Here is a 20761-nt window from a genome sequence, read left to right on the forward strand (position 1 = left end):
GTATAGAGGGGTAGTCTAGTACATGATGTAGTATGTATAGAGGGGTAGTCTAGTACATGATGTAGTATGTATAGAGGGGTAGTCTAGTACATGTGTAGTATGTATAGAGGGGAAGTCTAGTACATGATGTAGTATGTATAGAGGGGTAGTTTGGTACATGATGTAGTATGTATAGAGGGGAAGTCTAGTACATGTAGTATGTATAGAGGGGTAGTCTAGTACATGATGTAGTATGTATAGAGGGGTAGCCTGGTACATGATGTAGTATGTATAGAGGGGTAGTCTAGTACATGATGTAGTATGTATAGAGGGGTAGTCTAGTACATGATGTAGTGTGTATAGAGGGGTAGTCTAGTACATGATGTAGTATGTATAAAGGGGTAGTCTAGTACATGATGTAGTGTGTATAGAGGGGTAGTCTAGTACATGATGTAGTGTGTATAGAGGGGTAGTGTAGTACATGATGTAGTGTATATATAGAGGGGTAGTCTAGTACATGATGTAGTATGTATAGAGGGGTAGTCTAGTACATGATGTAGTATGTATAGAGGGGTAGTCTAGTACATGATGTAGTATGTATAGAGGGGTAGTCTAGTACATGATGTAGTGTGTATAGAGGGGTAGTCTAGTACATGATGTAGTGTGTATAGAGGGGTAGTGTAGTACATGATGTAGTGTATATATAGAGGGGTAGTCTAGTACATGATGTAGTATGTATAGAGGGGTAGTCTAGTACATGATGTAGTATGTATAGAGGGGTAGTCTAGTACATGATGTAGTATGTATAGAGGGGTAGTCTAGTACATGATGTAGTATGTATAAAGGGGTAGTCTAGTACATGATGTAGTATGTATAGAGGGGTAGTCTAGTACATGATGTAGTGTGTATAGAGGGGTAGTCTAGTACATGATGTAGCGTGTATAGAGGGGTAGTCTAGTACATGATGTAGTGTGTATAGAGGGGTAGTCTAGTACATGATGTAGTGTGTATAGAGGGGTAGTCTAGTACATGATGTAGTGTGTATAGAGGGGTAGTCTAGTACATGATGTGGTATGTATAGAGGGGTAGTCTAGTACATGATGTAGTATGTATAGAGGGGTAGTCTAGTACATGATGTAGTATATATAGAGGGGTAGTCTAGTACATGATGTAGTATGTATAGAGGGGTAGTCTAGTACATGATGTAGTATGTATAGAGGGGTAGTCTAGTACATGATGTGGTATGTATAGAGGGGTAGTCTAGTACATGATGTAGTATGTATAGAGGGGTAGTCTAGTACATGTGTAGTATGTATAGAGGGGTAGTCTAGTACATGATGTGGTATGTATAGAGGGGTAGTCTAGTACATGATGTAGTATGTATAGAGGGGTAGTCTAGTACATGATGTAGTATGTATAGAGGGGTAGTCTAGTACATGATGTAGTATGTATAGAGGGGTAGTCTAGTACATGTGTAGTATGTATAGAGGGGAAGTCTAGTACATGATGTAGTATGTATAGAGGGGTAGTCTGGTACATGATGTAGTATGTATAGAGGGGAAGTCTAGTACATGTAGTATGTATAGAGGGGTAGTCTAGTACATGATGTAGTATGTATAGAGGGGTAGCCTGGTACATGATGTAGTATGTATAGAGGGGTAGTCTAGTACATGATGTAGTATGTATAGAGGGGTAGTCTAGTACATGATGTAGTGTGTATAGAGGGTAGTCTAGTACATGATGTAGTATGTATAGAGGGGTAGTCTAGTACATGATGTAGTATGTATAGAGGGGTAGTCTAGTACATGATGTAGTATGTATAGAGGGGTAGTCTAGTACATGATGTAGTGTGTATAGAGGGGTAGTCTAGTACATGATGTAGTATGTATAAAGGGGTAGTCTAGTACATGATGTAGTGTGTATAGAGGGGTAGTCTAGTACATGATGTAGTGTGTATAGAGGGGTAGTGTAGTACATGATGTAGTGTATATATAGAGGGGTAGTCTAGTACATGATGTAGTATGTATAGAGGGGTAGTCTAGTACATGATGTAGTATGTATAGAGGGGTAGTCTAGTACATGATGTAGTATGTATAGAGGGGTAGTCTAGTACATGATGTAGTATGTATAGAGCGGTAGTCTAGTACATGATGTAGTATGTATAGAGGGGTAGTCTGGTACATGATGTAGTATGTATAGAGGGGTAGTCTAGTACATGATGTAGTATGTATAGAGGGGTAGTCTGGTACATGATGTAGTATGTATAGAGGGGTAGTCTGGTACATGATGTAGTATGTATAGAGGGGTAGTCTGGTACATGATGTAGTATGTATAGAGGGGTAGTCTAGTACATGATGTAGTATGTATAGAGGGGTAGTCTAGTACATGATGTAGTATGTATAGAGGGGTAGTCTGGTACATGATGTAGTATGTATAGAGGGGTAGTCTAGTACATGATGTAGTATGTATAGAGGGGTAGTCTAGTACATGATGTAGTATGTATAGAGGGGTAGTCTAGTACATGATGTAGTATGTATAGAGGGGTAGTCTAGTACATGATGTAGTATGTATAGAGGGGTAGTCTGGTACATGATGTAGTATGTATAGAGGGATAGTCTAGTACATGATGTAGTATGTATAGAGGACAGGTCTACTTATCTATTCTCATTTTGAATTGTCTGGATGATGCTACAGTGTAGCAGCACAGATAAGGTTGGACCCTTTGCCTCCAGAAAACCCAACGCATGCTTGACCACATGGTCAACCAGAGTGGCTCTGATCTCATCCATTATGGTTGCTCATCCTCTTCCTCATTCTCGTACTCTTCATCATCATCTCTATGCAATATTGAACTCTAGTGATGTGCACACCAAGATTTACAACTTGTGGCCTCTTTATATGGATTAGGCTTTGATGTCTAACGATTTATAAAAATTAACTATAAGTGTTGTAACATGTGAGGACTGGGTATGGCATTTTGGTAGGTGAGTGTAGCAGTTGTGTGGCAGTATTTTCTAAAAGAAACACATGGTTTGAATGTTGTATCTTATGTGAACAACTGTGTTTAAAGTTTTGCAAAAAGTGTGTTTTAGAATTTCTAAATGAGAAATGGCAGAGAATGTGCTTAAGGTTTAGCGCACCAGGTCAATAGATAGACTACATGGGTTAGTGATTTAGTGCACCAGGTCAATAGATAGACTACATGGGTTAGTGATTTAGTGCACCAGGTCAATAGATAGACTACATGGGTTAGTTGTTTAGCGCACCAGGTCAATAGATAGACTACATGGGTTAGTTGTTTAGCGCACCAGGTCAATAGATAGACTACATGGGTTAGTTGTTTCAGAAATTGTGCTATAAGGACCACGTTTAGTGTCTTAGCAGCTGTAATTGTAAGGACTGTTCTCTGGTGTGTGAGCTTGTGTGTCTGTGCGTGCTAGCTGTTGTCTGTTGTGTGTGTGTACCAGTTATTGTCTGGTGTGTGTGTGTGTACCAGTTGTAAGGAGATAGCCGTTGTCTGGGTAAGCCTGTATGCTTCTGATGTTCTGACTGTCATGGGCAGAGATTCTGTACTGGACAATCCCAGAATGCAACTGTATCACACTGAGAAACCCACCTTGATGACCCAGGATAACCAGATACCTAACACACACACAAACACACACACACACACACACACACACACACACACACACACACACACGCATATACACACACACACACACACACACACACACACACACACACACACACACACAGTAGAGAGGCTACAGCTTGAATCGAATGCACCAACAGTTACCCATATTTTTTTTCCAAATAGCAGCAGTAATAAGAGTGTGTGTAATTAACATCTCCCACTGGATCATGTCTCTGTAGACACGGCTCTGACCCTAACATTGGCGTTAGGGGTTTAACTAACACTCTCCCTCTGGAGGGCTGCTGGATCCTTCTGCAGGAGGTCCGGCCCCTTCACGCCAGCGACACGCCCACCTGTTCCCACCGTGGTCCTGTAGGCTGCCTCTGCCCCTCTTGCAGCCACGCTGATCCTGCAGTGATCTCCAGTCCTCTAGCGCCCCCTGTGGATCTGATATGTTACTGTACAGTGCCATACAGCACGCTGGCTCAAGCACCGCCTGCTTCTTCCTGTTTGACCAATCACCTTGCTGCTCCCCCTGCCATTCATCTATGTGAGTCATGGGATTGGTCAGTGCGTTGGCTCTGATCACTGTCCCCTCCTCCGTCAGCACCAGTAAAATCTCCTGGGGGAGGCAGTAATCGGCACATCTCACTCTGTGATTGGCTGTGAAGGCCGTAAGAACAGACCCCGTCTCTGTGGAGATCAGTTTGACATCACTGTCACCATGGACACACAGCAGGCGATCAGGTAAGGGCGGGTGAGGGGGCGGGGCCAGGATCTGACGGATGGGTGCAGAGTCTCCTCCTAGTTTGCAGTGGAGCTGGCAGAGGCTACTGATGGTCCAGAAGTTCACCGCAGTTCTGGAGAAGGAGAAGAAGCAGGCAGCAGTGCTGGGGCCCCCCAGGCCCAGGGGGGGGGCACTGCCGTGGGGCAGAGACACCTGCACCTGGTCCCCCCCCACCAGACTCCAGCACCGCACACTCCCATCCAGAGAGGAGGAGACCAGCAGACCAGACACTGGACACAGCAGCAGGGAGGTGACAGCAGCTGGAACACACACACACACACACACACACACACACACACACACACACACACACACACGCGCGCACACACACGCATATATATACATATAGTATATACACACACACATATACACACGTACATATATATACACACACACACACATATACACACACATACACACACATATACAGACACACACACACACACACACACACACACACATATGCACAAACATGTATACACACACACACACACACACACACACACACACACACATATATACACACACAAGGGCTGCAGCTGGAACAATGGCAGGAAATTACGGTAAATGTTAGTGGTGGTGAATGTTAGTGGTGGTGAATGTTAGTGGTGGTGAATGTTAGTGGTGGTGAATGTTAGTGGTGGTGAATGTGGGTGGTGGTGAATGTGGGTGGTGGTGAATGTGGGTGGTGGTGAATGTTAGTGGTGGTGAATGTGGGTGGTGGTGAATGTGGGTGGTGGTGAATGTGGGTGGTGGTGAATGTTAGTGGTGGTGAATGTGGGTGGTGGTGAATGTTAGTGGTGGTGAATGTGGGTGGTGGTGAATGTGGGTGGTGGTAAATGTGGGTGGTGGTGAATGTGGGTGGTGGTAAATGTTAGTGGTGGTGAATGTTAGTGGTGGTGAATGTGGGTGGTGGTAAATGTTAGTGGTGGTGAATGTGGGTGGTGGTGAATGTTAGTGGTGGTGAATGTGGGTGGTGGTGAATGTGGGTGGTGGTAAATGTGGGTGGTGGTGAATGTGGGTGGTGGTAAATGTTAGTGGTGGTGAATGTGGGTGGTGGTGAATGTTAGTGGTGGTGAATGTTAGTGGTGGTGAATGTGGGTGGTGGTAAATGTGGGTGGTGGTGAATGTGGGTGGTGGTAAATGTTAGTGGTGGTGAATGTGGGTGGTGGTGAATGTTAGTGGTGGTGAATGTTAGTGGTGGTGAATGTGGGTGGTGGTGAATGTTGGTGGTGGTGAATGTGGGTGGTGGTGAATGTGGGTGGTGGTGAATGTGGGTGGTGGTGAATGTTAGTGGTGGTGAATGTGGGTGGTGGTGAATGTGGGTGGTGGTGAATGTTAGTGGTGGTGAATGTGGGTGGTGGTGAATGTGGGTGGTGGTGAATGTGGGTGGTGGTGAATGTGGGTGGTGGTGAATGTTAGTGGTGGTAAATGTTAGTGGTGGTGAATGTGGGTGGTGGTGAATGTTAGTGGTGGTGAATGTGGGTGGTGGTGAATGTGGGTGGTGGTAAATGTGGGTGGTGGTGAATGTGGGTGGTGGTAAATGTTAGTGGTGGTGAATGTTAGTGGTGGTGAATGTGGGTGGTGGTAAATGTTAGTGGTGGTGAATGTGGGTGGTGGTGAATGTTAGTGGTGGTGAATGTGGGTGGTGGTGAATGTGGGTGGTGGTAAATGTGGGTGGTGGTGAATGTGGGTGGTGGTAAATGTTAGTGGTGGTGAATGTGGGTGGTGGTGAATGTTAGTGGTGGTGAATGTTAGTGGTGGTGAATGTGGGTGGTGGTAAATGTGGGTGGTGGTGAATGTGGGTGGTGGTAAATGTTAGTGGTGGTGAATGTGGGTGGTGGTGAATGTTAGTGGTGGTGAATGTTAGTGGTGGTGAATGTGGGTGGTGGTGAATGTTGGTGGTGGTGAATGTGGGTGGTGGTGAATGTGGGTGGTGGTGAATGTTAGTGGTGGTGAATGTGGGTGGTGGTGAATGTGGGTGGTGGTGAATGTTAGTGGTGGTAAATGTTAGTGGTGGTGAATGTGGGTGGTGGTGAATGTTAGTGGTGGTGAATGTGGGTGGTGGTGAATGTGGGTGGTGGTAAATGTGGGTGGTGGTGAATGTGGGTGGTGGTAAATGTTAGTGGTGGTGAATGTTAGTGGTGGTGAATGTGGGTGGTGGTAAATGTTAGTGGTGGTGAATGTGGGTGGTGGTGAATGTTAGTGGTGGTGAATGTGGGTGGTGGTGAATGTGGGTGGTGGTAAATGTGGGTGGTGGTGAATGTGGGTGGTGGTAAATGTTAGTGGTGGTGAATGTGGGTGGTGGTGAATGTTAGTGGTGGTGAATGTTAGTGGTGGTGAATGTGGGTGGTGGTAAATGTGGGTGGTGGTGAATGTGGGTGGTGGTAAATGTTAGTGGTGGTGAATGTGGGTGGTGGTGAATGTTAGTGGTGGTGAATGTTAGTGGTGGTGAATGTGGGTGGTGGTGAATGTTGGTGGTGGTGAATGTGGGTGGTGGTGAATGTGGGTGGTGGTGAATGTTAGTGGTGGTGAATGTGGGTGGTGGTGAATGTTGGTGGTGGTGAATGTGGGTGGTGGTGAATGTGGGTGGTGGTAAATGTGGGTGGTGGTGAATGTGGGTGGTGGTGAATGTGGGTGGTGGTGAATGTGGGTGGTGGTAAATGTGGGTGGTGGTGAATGTGGGTGGTGGTAAATGTTAGTGGTGGTGAATGTGGGTGGTGGTGAATGTTAGCGGTGGTGAATGTGGGTGATGGTGAATGTGGGTGGTGGTAAATGTTAGTGGTGGTGAATGTGGGTGGTGGTGAATGTTAGTGGTGGTGAATGTGGGTGGTGGTAAATGTTAGTGGTGGTGAATGTGGGTGGTGGTGAATGTTAGTGGTGGTGAATGTTAGTGGTGGTGAATGTGGGTGGTGGTGAATGTGGGTGGTGGTGAATGTTAGTGGTGGTGAATGTGGGTGGTGGTGAATGTTAGTGGTGGTGAATGTGGGTGGTGGTGAATGTTAGTGGTGGTGAATGTGGGTGGTGGTGAATGTTAGTGGTGGTGAATGTGGGTGGTGGTGAATGTGGGTGGTGGTAAATGTTAGTGGTGGTGAATGTGGGTAGTGGTGAATGTTAGTGGTGGTGAATGTGGGTGGTGGTGAATGTTAGTGGTGGTGAATGTTAGTGGTGGTGAATGTGGGTGGTGGTGAATGTGGGTGGTGGTGAATGTTAGTGGTGGTGAATGTGGGTGGTGGTGAATGTGGGTGGTGGTGAATGTGGGTGGTGGTGAATGTGGGTGGTGGTGAATGTTAGTGGTGGTGAATGTGGGTGGTGGTGAATGTTAGTGGTGGTGAATGTGGGTGGTGGTAAATGTGGGTGGTGGTGAATGTGGGTGGTGGTAAATGTTAGTGGTGGTGAATGTTAGTGGTGGTGAATGTGGGTGGTGGTAAATGTTAGTGGTGGTGAATGTGGGTGGTGGTGAATGTTAGTGGTGGTGAATGTGGGTGGTGGTGAATGTGGGTGGTGGTAAATGTGGGTGGTGGTGAATGTGGGTGGTGGTAAATGTTAGTGGTGGTGAATGTGGGTGGTGGTGAATGTTAGTGGTGGTGAATGTTAGTGGTGGTGAATGTGGGTGGTGGTAAATGTGGGTGGTGGTGAATGTGGGTGGTGGTAAATGTTAGTGGTGGTGAATGTGGGTGGTGGTGAATGTTAGTGGTGGTGAATGTTAGTGGTGGTGAATGTGGGTGGTGGTGAATGTTGGTGGTGGTGAATGTGGGTGGTGGTGAATGTGGGTGGTGGTGAATGTTAGTGGTGGTGAATGTTAGTGGTGGTGAATGTGGGTGGTGGTGAATGTGGGTGGTGGTGAATGTTAGTGGTGGTGAATGTGGGTGGTGGTGAATGTGGGTGGTGGTGAATGTGGGTGGTGGTGAATGTTAGTGGTGGTAAATGTTAGTGGTGGTGAATGTGGGTGGTGGTGAATGTTAGTGGTGGTGAATGTGGGTGGTGGTGAATGTGGGTGGTGGTAAATGTGGGTGGTGGTGAATGTGGGTGGTGGTAAATGTTAGTGGTGGTGAATGTTAGTGGTGGTGAATGTGGGTGGTGGTAAATGTTAGTGGTGGTGAATGTGGGTGGTGGTGAATGTTAGTGGTGGTGAATGTGGGTGGTGGTGAATGTGGGTGGTGGTAAATGTGGGTGGTGGTGAATGTGGGTGGTGGTAAATGTTAGTGGTGGTGAATGTGGGTGGTGGTGAATGTTAGTGGTGGTGAATGTTAGTGGTGGTGAATGTGGGTGGTGGTAAATGTGGGTGGTGGTGAATGTGGGTGGTGGTAAATGTTAGTGGTGGTGAATGTGGGTGGTGGTGAATGTTAGTGGTGGTGAATGTTAGTGGTGGTGAATGTGGGTGGTGGTGAATGTTGGTGGTGGTGAATGTGGGTGGTGGTGAATGTGGGTGGTGGTGAATGTGGGTGGTGGTGAATGTTAGTGGTGGTGAATGTGGGTGGTGGTGAATGTGGGTGGTGGTGAATGTGGGTGGTGGTGAATGTTAGTGGTGGTAAATGTTAGTGGTGGTGAATGTGGGTGGTGGTGAATGTTAGTGGTGGTGAATGTGGGTGGTGGTGAATGTGGGTGGTGGTAAATGTGGGTGGTGGTGAATGTGGGTGGTGGTAAATGTTAGTGGTGGTGAATGTTAGTGGTGGTGAATGTGGGTGGTGGTAAATGTTAGTGGTGGTGAATGTGGGTGGTGGTGAATGTTAGTGGTGGTGAATGTGGGTGGTGGTGAATGTGGGTGGTGGTAAATGTGGGTGGTGGTGAATGTGGGTGGTGGTAAATGTTAGTGGTGGTGAATGTGGGTGGTGGTGAATGTTAGTGGTGGTGAATGTGGGTGGTGGTAAATGTGGGTGGTGGTGAATGTGGGTGGTGGTAAATGTTAGTGGTGGTGAATGTGGGTGGTGGTGAATGTTAGTGGTGGTGAATGTTAGTGGTGGTGAATGTGGGTGGTGGTGAATGTTGGTGGTGGTGAATGTGGGTGGTGGTGAATGTGGGTGGTGGTGAATGTTAGTGGTGGTGAATGTGGGTGGTGGTGAATGTTGGTGGTGGTGAATGTGGGTGGTGGTGAATGTGGGTGGTGGTAAATGTGGGTGGTGGTGAATGTGGGTGGTGGTGAATGTGGGTGGTGGTGAATGTGGGTGGTGGTGAATGTGGGTGGTGGTAAATGTGGGTGGTGGTGAATGTGGGTGGTGGTAAATGTTAGTGGTGGTGAATGTGGGTGGTGGTGAATGTTAGCGGTGGTGAATGTGGGTGATGGTGAATGTGGGTGGTGGTAAATGTTAGTGGTGGTGAATGTGGGTGGTGGTGAATGTTAGTGGTGGTGAATGTGGGTGGTGGTAAATGTTAGTGGTGGTGAATGTGGGTGGTGGTGAATGTTAGTGGTGGTGAATGTTAGTGGTGGTGAATGTGGGTGGTGGTGAATGTGGGTGGTGGTGAATGTTAGTGGTGGTGAATGTGGGTGGTGGTGAATGTTAGTGGTGGTGAATGTGGGTGGTGGTGAATGTTAGTGGTGGTGAATGTGGGTGGTGGTGAATGTTAGTGGTGGTGAATGTGGGTGGTGGTGAATGTGGGTGGTGGTAAATGTTAGTGGTGGTGAATGTGGGTAGTGGTGAATGTTAGTGGTGGTGAATGTGGGTGGTGGTGAATGTGGGTGGTAGTAAATGTTAGTGGTGGTGAATGTGGGTGGTGGTGAATGTTGGTGGTGGTGAATGTGGGTGGTGGTGAATGTGGGTGGTGGTGAATGTGGGTGGTGGTGAATGTGGGTGGTGGTAAATGTGGGTGGTGGTAAATGTGGGTGGTGGTGAATGTGGGTGGTGGTAAATGTGGGTGGTGGTGAATGTGGGTGGTGGTGAATGTGGGTGGTGGTAAATGTTAGTGGTGGTGAATGTGGGTGGTGGTGAATGTTAGTGGTGGTGAATGTGGGTGGTGGTGAATGTGGGTGGTGGTAAATGTTAGTGGTGGTGAATGTGGGTGGTGGTGAATGTTAGTGGTGGTGAATGTTAGTGGTGGTGAATGTGGGTGGTGGTAAATGTGGGTGGTGGTGAATGTGGGTGGTGGTAAATGTTAGTGGTGGTGAATGTGGGTGGTGGTGAATGTTAGTGGTGGTGAATGTTAGTGGTGGTGAATGTGGGTGGTGGTGAATGTTGGTGGTGGTGAATGTGGGTGGTGGTGAATGTTAGTGGTGGTGAATGTGGGTGGTGGTGAATGGTGGTGGTGAATGTGGGTGGTGGTGAATGTGGGTGGTGGTAAATGTGGGTGGTGGTGAATGTGGGTGGTGGTAAATGTTAGTGGTGGTGAATGTTAGTGGTGGTGAATGTGGGTGGTGGTGAATGTGGGTGGTGGTAAATGTGGGTGGTGGTGAATGTGGGTGGTGGTAAATGTTAGTGGTGGTGAATGTGGGTGGTGGTGAATGTTAGTGGTGGTGAATGTGGGTGATGGTGAATGTGGGTGGTGGTGAATGTTAGTGGTGGTGAATGTTAGTGGTGGTGAATGTGGGTGGTGGTGAATGTGGGTGGTGGTAAATGTTAGTGGTGGTGAATGTGGGTGGTGGTGAATGTTAGTGGTGGTGAATGTGGGTGGTGGTGGTAAATGTTAGTGGTGGTGAATGTTAGTGGTGGTGAATGTGGGTGGTGGTAAATGTTAGTGGTGGTGAATGTGGGTGGTGGTGAATGTTAGTGGTGGTGAATGTTAGTGGTGGTGAATGTGGGTGGTGGTGAATGTGGGTGGTGAATGTTAGTGGTGGTGAATGTGGGTGGTGGTGAATGTGGGTGGTGGTGAATGTTAGTGGTGGTGAATGTGGGTGGTGGTGAATGTTAGTGGTGGTGAATGTGGGTGGTGGTGAATGTTAGTGGTGGTGAATGTGGGTGGTGGTGAATGTTAGTGGTGGTGAATGTGGGTGGTGGTAAATGTTAGTGGTGGTGAATGTGGGTAGTGGTGAATGTTAGTGGTGGTGAATGTGGGTGGTGGTGAATGTGGGTGGTAGTAAATGTTAGTGGTGGTGAATGTGGGTGGTGGTGAATGTTGGTGGTGGTGAATGTGGGTGGTGGTGAATGTTAGTGGTGGTGAATGTGGGTGGTGGTAAATGTGGGTGGTGGTAAATGTGGGTGGTGGTAAATGTGGGTGGTGGTGAATGTGGGTGGTGGTAAATGTGGGTGGTGGTGAATGTGGGTGGTGGTGAATGTGGGTGGTGGTAAATGTTAGTGGTGGTGAATGTGGGTGGTGGTGAATGTTAGTGGTGGTGAATGTGGGTGGTGGTGAATGTGGGTGGTGGTAAATGTTAGTGGTGGTGAATGTGGGTGGTGGTGAATGTTAGTGGTGGTGAATGTGGGTGGTGGTAAATGTGGGTGGTGGTGAATGTGGGTGGTGGTAAATGTTAGTGGTGGTGAATGTGGGTGGTGGTGAATGTTAGTGGTGGTGAATGTTAGTGGTGGTGAATGTGGGTGGTGGTGAATGTTGGTGGTGGTGAATGTGGGTGGTGGTGAATGTTAGTGGTGGTGAATGTGGGTGGTGGTGAATGTTGGTGGTGGTGAATGTGGGTGGTGGTGAATGTGGGTGGTGGTAAATGTGGGTGGTGGTGAATGTGGGTGGTGGTAAATGTTAGTGGTGGTGAATGTTAGTGGTGGTGAATGTGGGTGGTGGTGAATGTGGGTGGTGGTAAATGTGGGTGGTGGTGAATGTGGGTGGTGGTAAATGTTAGTGGTGGTGAATGTGGGTGGTGGTGAATGTTAGTGGTGGTGAATGTGGGTGATGGTGAATGTGGGTGGTGGTGAATGTTAGTGGTGGTGAATGTTAGTGGTGGTGAATGTGGGTGGTGGTGAATGTGGGTGGTGGTAAATGTTAGTGGTGGTGAAGAATGTTAGTGGTGGTGAATGTGGGGTGGTGGTACATGATAGTGGTGGTGAATGTTAGTGGTGGTGAATGTGGGTGGTGGTAATGTTAGTGGTGGTGAATGTGGGTGGTGGTGAATGTTAGTGGTGGTGAATGTGGGTGGTGGTGAATGTTAGTGGTGGTGAATGTGGGTGGTGGGTGAATGTGGGTGGTGTTGAATGTGGGTGGTGGTGAATGTGGGTGGTGGTGAATGTGGGTGGTGGTAAATGTTAGTGGTGGTGAATGTGGGTGGTGGTGAATGTAGTGGTGGTGAATGTGGGTGGTGGTGAATGTGGGTGGTGGTGAATGTGGTGGTGGTGAATGTTGGTGGTGGTGAATGTGGGTGGTGGTAAATGTGGGTGGTGGTGAATGTGGGTGGTGGAAATGTTAGGTGGGAATGTGGGTGGTGGTGAATGTTAGTGGTGGTGAATGTGGTGGTGGAAATGTGGGTGGTGGTGAATGTGGTGGTGGTATGTGTGTGGTGAATGTGGGTGGTGGTGAATGTTAGTGGTGGTGAATGTTGGTGGTGGTGAATAGTGGGTGGTGGTGAATGTGGGTGGTGGTAAATGTTAGTGGGTGGTGAATGTGGGTGGTGGTGAATGTTAGTGGTGGTGAATGTGGGTGATGGTGAATGTGGGTGGTGGTGAATGTTAGTGGTGGTGAATGTAGTGGTGGTGAATGTGGGTGGTGGTGAATGTGGGTGGTGGTAAATGTTAGTGTGGTGAATGTGGGTGGTGGTGAAGTTAGTGGTGGTGAATGTGGGTGGTGGTGGTAATGTTAGTGGTGGTGAAGTTAGTGGGTGAATGTGGTGGTGGTAAATGTAGTGGTGGTGAATGTGGGTGGTGGTGAATGTTAGTGGTGGTGAATGTAGTGGTGGTGAATGTGGGTGGTGGTGAATGTGGGTGGTGAATGTTAGTGGTGGTGAATGTGGGGGTGGTGAATGTGGGGTGGTGATGTTAGTGGTGGTGAAGTGGGTGGTGGTGAATGTTAGTGGTGGTGAATGTGGGTGGTGGTGAATGTTAGTGGTGGTGAATGTGGGTGGTGGTGAATGTTAGTGGTGGTGAATGTGGGTGGTGGTAGATGGTAGTGGTGGTGAATGTGGGTGTGGTGAATGTTAGTGGTGGTGAATGTGGGTGGTGGTGAATGTGGGGGTGGTAGTAACTGTTAGTGGTGGTGAATGTGGGTGGTGGTGCATGTGGTGGTGGTGAATGTGGGTGGTGGTGAATGTTAGTGGTGGTGAATGTGGGTGGTGGTAAATGTGGGTGGTGGTAAATGTGGGTGGTGGTAATGTGGGTGGTGGTGAATGTGGGTGGTGGTAAATGTGGGTGGTGGTGATGTGGGTGGTGGTGAATGTGGGTGGTGGTAAATGTTAGTGGTGGTGAATGTGGGTGGTGGTGAATGTTAGTGGTGGTGAATGTGGGTGGTGGTGAATGTGGGTGGTGGTAAATGTTAGTGGTGGTGAATGTGGGTGGTGGTGAATGTTCGTGGTGGTGAATGTGGGTGGTGGTAAATGTGGGTGGTGGTGAATGTGGGTGGTGGTAAATGTTAGTGGTGGTGATGTGGGTGGTGGTGAATGTAGTGGTGGTGAAATGTTAGTGTGGTGAATGTGGGTGGTGGTGAATGTTGGTGGTGGTGAATGTGGGGGTTGTGGTGAATGTTAGTGGTGGTGAATGTGGGTGGTGGTGAATGTTGGTGGTGGTGAATGTGGGGTGGTGGTAAATGTGGGTGGTGGTGAATGTGGGTGGTGGTAAATGTTAGTGGTGGTGAATGTTAGTGGTGGTGAATGTGGGTGGTGGTGAATGTGGGTGGTGGTAAATGTGGGTGTGGTGGTGGTGAATGTGGTGGTGGTAATGTAGTGGTGGTGAATGTGGGTGGTGGTGAATGTTAGTGGTGGTGAATGTGGGTGATGGTGAATGTGGGTGGTGGTGAATGTTAGTGGTGGTGAAGTTAGTGGTGGTGAATGTGGGTGGTGGTGAATGTGGGTGGTGGTAAATGTTAGTGGTGGTGAATGTGGGTGGTGGTGAATGTTAGTGGTGGTGAATGTGGGTGGTGGTGGAATGTTGTGGTGGTGATGTTAGTGGTGGTGAATGTGGGTGGTGGTGAAATGTTAGTGGTGGTGAATGTGGGTGGTGGTGAATGTAGTGGTGGTGAATGTGGGTGGTGGTGAATGTTCGTGGTGGTGAATGTGGGTGGTGTGTGATGTTGGGTGGTGTGAATGTGGGTGATTGTTGGTGAATGTGGGTGGGGGTGCATGTTGGGGTGGTGGTGAATGGGGGGTGGTGGTGATGGGGGGTGGGTCAGTGGGGTGGGATTGGTGAGGTGGTGGGTAAATGGTTGGGTGGTGAATGGTGGGTGGGGGTGAATGTTAGTGGTGGTGAGGTGGTGGTGAATGTTGGTGGTGGTGAATGTTGGTGGTGGTGAATGTGGGTGGTGGTAAATGTGGGTGGTGGTGAATGTGGGTGGTGGTAAATGTTAGTGGTGGTGAATGTGGGTGGTGGTGAATGTTAGTGGTGGTGAATGTGGGTGGTGGTAAATGTGGGTGGTGGTGAATGTGGGTGGTGGTAAATGTTAGTGGTGGTGAATGTGGGTGGTGGTGAATGTTAGTGGTGGTGAATGTGGGTGGTGGTGAATGTTAGTGGTGGTGAATGTGGGTGGTGGTGAATGTGGGTGGTGGTGAATGTGGGTGGTGGTGAATGTTAGTGGTGGTGAATGTGGGTGGTGGTGAATGTGGGTGGTGGTGAATGTGGGTGGTGGTAAATGTTAGTGGTGGTGAATGTGGGTGGTGGTGAATGTGGGTGGTGGTGAATGTGGGTGGTGGTGAATGTTGGTGGTGGTGAATGTGGGTGGTGGTGAATGTGGGTGGTGGTGAATGTTAGTGGTGGTGAATGTGGGTGGTGGTGGTGGTGAATGTCAGTGGTAGTGTTAGGCTAGAAACATACTTGCTGTTTGCCCATGCGTTCGCGTACACAACCGGCTGCGTTGTGAATGTTACTGAGAACATACTAGCCTATGTGCAACGCGTGAAACTGGAGGCGTCCACTAGAGGGCAGAACGTAGAAAGGGCTTCGGTATTTTAACGATGCAAACATGTCAACACTCGAGGAGATTAGCCTTTGGGTAATTTTACGGTCACGGCAGAAAAAACGACGACAGCGATCCCTTCGTAGGTGGTTTGTAAGGCCGTTAAATCAAAGACGTTGTGAGAATGGTGAGTTTGTGTTGTTGGATATCGTTGTGTCCATTTTGATGCTGGTTAGCGGCTACACTGCCCCTAGCGGTTTTGTGTGTATTGCACCTCGCGTACGCGTCGCATTAACTTTTGGAGGACGTGCAAGACCTACGCGACAAACCGACGCAGGATACGCGAAGCAGCCATGATGCGTACACGAACGCGTAGTTAACAGCAAGTATATCTCTAGCTTTAGTGGTTGTGGTGAATGTTAGTAGTGGTGTTAGTTGTGGTGGTGAATGTTAGTAGTGGTGTTGGTGAATGTTAATGGTGGTGTTAGTGGTGGTGGTGATTGTTAATGGTGGTGGTGTTAGTAGTGGTGTTAATGGTGGTGGTAAATGTTAGTGGTGTTGGTGAATGTTATTGATGGTGATAGTGGTGGTGTTAGTGGTGGTGGTGAATGTTATTGATGGTGTTAGTAGTGGTGTTAGTGGTGGTGGTAAATGTTAGTGGTGGTGGTGAATGTTAATGGTGGTGGTGTTAGTGGTGGTGTTAGTGGTGGTGGTGAATGTTAATGATGGTGTTAGTGCTGTGTACGCTGATAGACTGTCACACCAGTGTGAGCCGTAAACACCACGCGTAACTCCCAGTCCAGCCCCCACACTCTGATGGTCATGTCTCTAGATGCAGTGACTACAGCCTCCTGTAGGGGGCAGTACACCAACCCTGTGATATCCCTGCTGACACAAAGAAGCAGCAACAGTGAATCCTGCCTGCTGTCAGAATCAACCATCAGTTTTATTAAAACCATAAATGTGTGTTTGATTAGTGGGATCCTGTATCCAAATCTGTTAGTTAACTATTTCCTAATATTGAGAGAAACTGCGCACACACACACCCAGACGCACACACACAAACACACACACACACACACACACACACACACACACACACACACACACACACACCTCAGATGGAGTTTCCTCTTGTGCACCAGCACATGGCCCTGTGCCAGGTCCACTAGTGTGATGGACCTCCTGCCTGCTGCCAGGACCTGGAGGCCTGTGTGAGGTGTGGGTGGGGCCTGTGTGAGGTGGGGGTGGGGCCTATGTGGGGTGTGGGTGGGGCCTGTGCGGGATGGCACCATCGCTACCAACGTGAACACAGTGTTCAACCCCCATCCCTCCACCACACGTACGCGACACACCATGTGATGCAGACACCACACACACACGTTCCCAGCCCCCGCTGTGACTACTTCCACAGAGCCGTCTACAACCTAGAGACAGGGAGAGAGAGAGAGAGAGAGAGAGAGAGAGAGAGAGAGAGAGAGAGAGAGAGAGAGAGGGAGATGGGAGAGAGAGAGAGAGAGAGAGAGAGAGAGAGGGAGATGGGAGAGAGAGAGAGAGAGAGAGAGAGAGAGGGACAGATGTATGTAAATATACGTGGTTCCCCTTCTTACCCCCTTATGCGTGTATTATTTGACTTCTGATTTTGTTATTTAATTAGGGAAATGTATTTATGTGTATGTATATATTTATTTTTACCTGTTGTTTACTCCTTAACAATTTTGCAGTGTTTAAAGTTGTGAGTCCAACTTTTATATAGTGTTACTAGTATTGTAAGTGTTCAGTGTTACTAGTATTGTAAGTGTTCAGGCTTTGGCAATACAAATGAAGCAATATTTGTCATGCCAATAAAGCACCTTGAATCGAATTGAGAGAGAGAGGGTGATGGGGAGAGAGGGAGGGAGAGAGAGAGAGAGAGGGAGAGGGTGATGGGGAGAGAGAGAGAGAGACCAATGCATGCAGGGCAGAATTAGGCCGATTCCCGTTGTTCATCAATATCCAAAAATGAGCTCTAAATTTCTGGATGCACCTGAAAACGAGTCCCAGTGATACGCTACATTTTAAGACGTTACAGACCCAAGAACTGAACCCAGAGAAGAGCCCCCCTCAGTCAGCTGGTCCTGAGGCTTATTAACCCTCTAACAGATAGTAACAGACAGCAGCCTCGTTCCAGCACTGCTTTAACCTCAAAACTAAACATTAACTACATCATCAAACACAGTCAAAGGGATTATCTGGAACATTGGGGAAAGAGATTCGGACTCAAAACAAACTTGAATGCTATCGGGCCCTAAAAACAGAGTATGAATTGGAAGAGTATCTCCTGACTGTCAGAGATACAAAGCAGAGACAGATCCTGACCAAGTACAGACTCAGTGACCACAGCCTGGCCGTAGAGAGAGGCAGGTATAAACAGTCCTGGCTGTCCAGAGAGCAGAGGCTGTGTGGTCACTGTACGACAGGTGTGGTCCAGACAGAGATGCACTTTCTCCTGCAATGTGAAAAATTCAGACCAACCCTTGAAATTTACACACACAAATTCATAAAGATCATCCCAAACTTCCAAACACTAACACAAACTGAACAACTAAAAATCATTCTAGGAGGGGGACACAGCGCCCCCTCGCTGCTAAATATGTAAGTACATGTCACAGCCTGAGAGACAGTGGGAAACTACCCCCCCCCCCCTTCAGCTTTAGAATGTAAATAATTATAATGATAACTTTCCCTAAATGTTATCATATATTATTATTATTATTGTTGTTGTTGTTGTTATTGTTATTTGTCAATATTATTGTCATTGTTATCATTGTTTTTAATGCTTTGGCAACACTGTACCTTATACAGTCATGCTAATAAAGCTATATTGAATTGAAAAAATTGAGAGAGGGAGAGGGTGATGGGGAGAGAAAGAGGGGGAGAGGGAGAGACAGAGAGAGAGGATGATGGAGAGAGAGAGAGAGAGAGAGAGAGAGAGAGAGGGAGGATGATGGAGAGGGGGAGAGAGAGAGAGAGAGGGTGATGGGAGAGAGAGAGAAGAGAGAGAGAGAGAGAGAGAGACAGAGAGAGGGTGATGAGAGAGAGAGAGAGAGAGAGAGAGAGAGAGAGAGAGAGAGAGGGTGATGGAATTGCACTTTGCTTTGCTGCACTGATTTGCCTGGTTACTCATTATAATACACTATTAGTGTTAAATCACACTTGATGACCCTTATGATTCAGCAGAAGTGAACATTCCAGGTTCATAAAGTAAAACTCCTTCCCAGGATTTTACTCAAGCTTGCTGGATTTTCTAATTAGTGCCAGCCAGGTAAAATTAGTGGAATCAACACAATCAAGGAAGCCTGATCAAAATCTTGATGAGGACTTTTACTTTCTGAACCTGGAATACCCACCTCTGTGATTCAGTCATCAACCTGATGGTTCAGTCATGACCCTGGTGGTTCAATCATGACCCTGATGGTTCAGTCATGACCCTGGTGGTTCAATCATGACCCTGATGGTTCAGTCATGACCCTGATGGTTCAATCATGACCCTGGTGGTTCAGTCATGACCCTGATGGTTCAGTCATGACCCTGATGGTTCAGTCATGACCCTGATGGTTCAATCATGACCCTGATGGTTCAGTCATGACCCTGATGGTTCAGTCATGACCCTGATGGTTCAGTCATGACCCTGATGGTTCAATCATGACCCTGGTGGTTCAGTCATGACCCTGATGGTTCAGTCATGACCCTGATGGTTCAATCATGACCCTGGTGGTTCAGTCATGACCCTGATGGTTCGGTGATAGCTAAGGGCAGTGCTGTATGATGATTTGGAAGCTCTTATTCAAGTCTACCTGGCACACCCTGATGTCCAGGGGCTCCCGCGCTTGGGTCACTGGTTTCAGCTGCAGGTCCAGGAGTGTGAGCGCTGCCCCTGGGCCCCAGCCCACCAGTCTCCCAGGCAGCTGGGTGGAGGTCAGGCCCTCGTACGCCACCGGCAGGGACGGCTGGACGTCCGGGTCCTTCAGGCGCCCGTCGGGCTCGTAGAATCTCACGCGTCCGCTGCGGTGGAGGCTCACGAAGCCACGTGAACCCTCGCCACAGGTCACGTGACTCACCTCGTCCTCCCAGGGGATGTGGGTGACATGCTGGAGTCTGTGGGTCAGGACGCTGGGGCCAGAGCACCATTCCTGGCACAGGGGTTCACAGGGCAATTCAATACCCTAAACTTGTCTGAACAGGGCAATACCCTAACACTACTTACTGAAAGAACTGCAAAGAACTTGACCCTAATGGTCTGTTACAACTATGTACTGCAGAACAAGACATTGAGGTGTGGTATAAATACACTTTTGACGTTTTACAAAACAAACAAAGGTAAAAGGTTTTAATACTGCTGTCGAGAGTTTTGATCGAGTTTTGATGTTGAGGGTGTTCACGTTTGAGCGCCTGGTATTAGATGTCAATCAACGCAGCTATTAACTGTCAATCACCTTATCGCCACACCCGATACGGTCTCTGTCCGGTCCACTTATATATACAGTCTCTGTCTGGTCCACTTATATATACGGTCATACGGTCTCTGTCCAGTCCACTTATATGTACAGTCTCTGTCCGGTCCACTTATATATACGGTCTCTGTCTGGTCCACTTATATATACGGTCTCTGTCTGATCCACTTATATATACGGTCTCTGTCCGGTCCACTTATATATACGGTCTCTGTCCGGTCCACTTATATATACGGTCTCTGTCCGGTCCACTTATATATACGGTCTCTGTCTAGTCCACTTATATATACGGTCTCTGTCTAGTCTACTTATATATACGGTCTCTGTCCAGTCCACTTATATATACGGTCTCTGTCTAGTCCACTTATATATACGGTCTCTGTCTAGTCCACTTATATATACGGTCTCTGTCCAGTCTACTTATATATACGGTCTCTGTCCAGTCCACTTATATATACGGTCTCTGTCCAGTCCACTTATATATACGGTCTCTGTCTAGTCCACTTATATATACGGTCTCTGTCCAGTCCACTTATATATACGGTCTCTGTCCAGTCTATATATAGGCCTATGGTCTCTGTCTAGTCCACTTATATATACGGTCTCTGGTTAAATCGCTTACGCGTGTTCAGACCCCTGACAGGTGTTGAGGATCTCACAGCTGAACTGGGAGTGTTAGTGCCCCACGGCCGGTCTGTTACCCCCCCCCCCCCCCCCCCCCCAGTCTCGCGCTCACCGTCTCCGTGCTCTGTGTGTCTCCGCGCACATATCCGCCGCGTGCCCGATGCGCGCGCTCTCCGTCCTCGCGCGCGGTTAATGTAGTGAGAGTTTCACTAGCCATCACTTTAAAATCACTTATAACAGCACATTTAAAATCACTTATAACAGCACATTTAGTCAGACCTGCCGGGCGTTCAGAACAAGGACGTGACTCTGTGTTTGTCTCTCCGT

The 20761-nt window shown here is 47.9% G+C and overlaps 1 protein-coding gene across 1 annotated transcript in view; it reads right to left on the reverse strand.

Annotated features, from left to right (window-relative positions):
* wdr97 (WD repeat domain 97) overlaps nt 1-20761 on the reverse strand; it is a 30783-nt gene extending 10022 nt beyond the window's left edge. Inside the window, exons 1-6 of the mRNA XM_076973286.1 lie at nt 20547-20761; nt 19154-19489; nt 16434-16744; nt 16081-16202; nt 3970-4663; nt 3473-3621 (exon numbers count right to left, since the gene is read on the reverse strand). Coding sequence (XP_076829401.1) covers nt 3473-3621; nt 3970-4663; nt 16081-16202; nt 16434-16744; nt 19154-19489; nt 20547-20651 — 1717 coding nt within the window. The 5' untranslated portion in view covers nt 20652-20761. The remainder of the gene's footprint in view (nt 1-3472; nt 3622-3969; nt 4664-16080; nt 16203-16433; nt 16745-19153; nt 19490-20546) is intronic.

Source organism: Brachyhypopomus gauderio, chromosome 14 (genome assembly GCF_052324685.1).
Source record: "Brachyhypopomus gauderio isolate BG-103 chromosome 14, BGAUD_0.2, whole genome shotgun sequence".
NCBI lineage: Eukaryota > Metazoa > Chordata > Actinopteri > Gymnotiformes > Hypopomidae > Brachyhypopomus > Brachyhypopomus gauderio.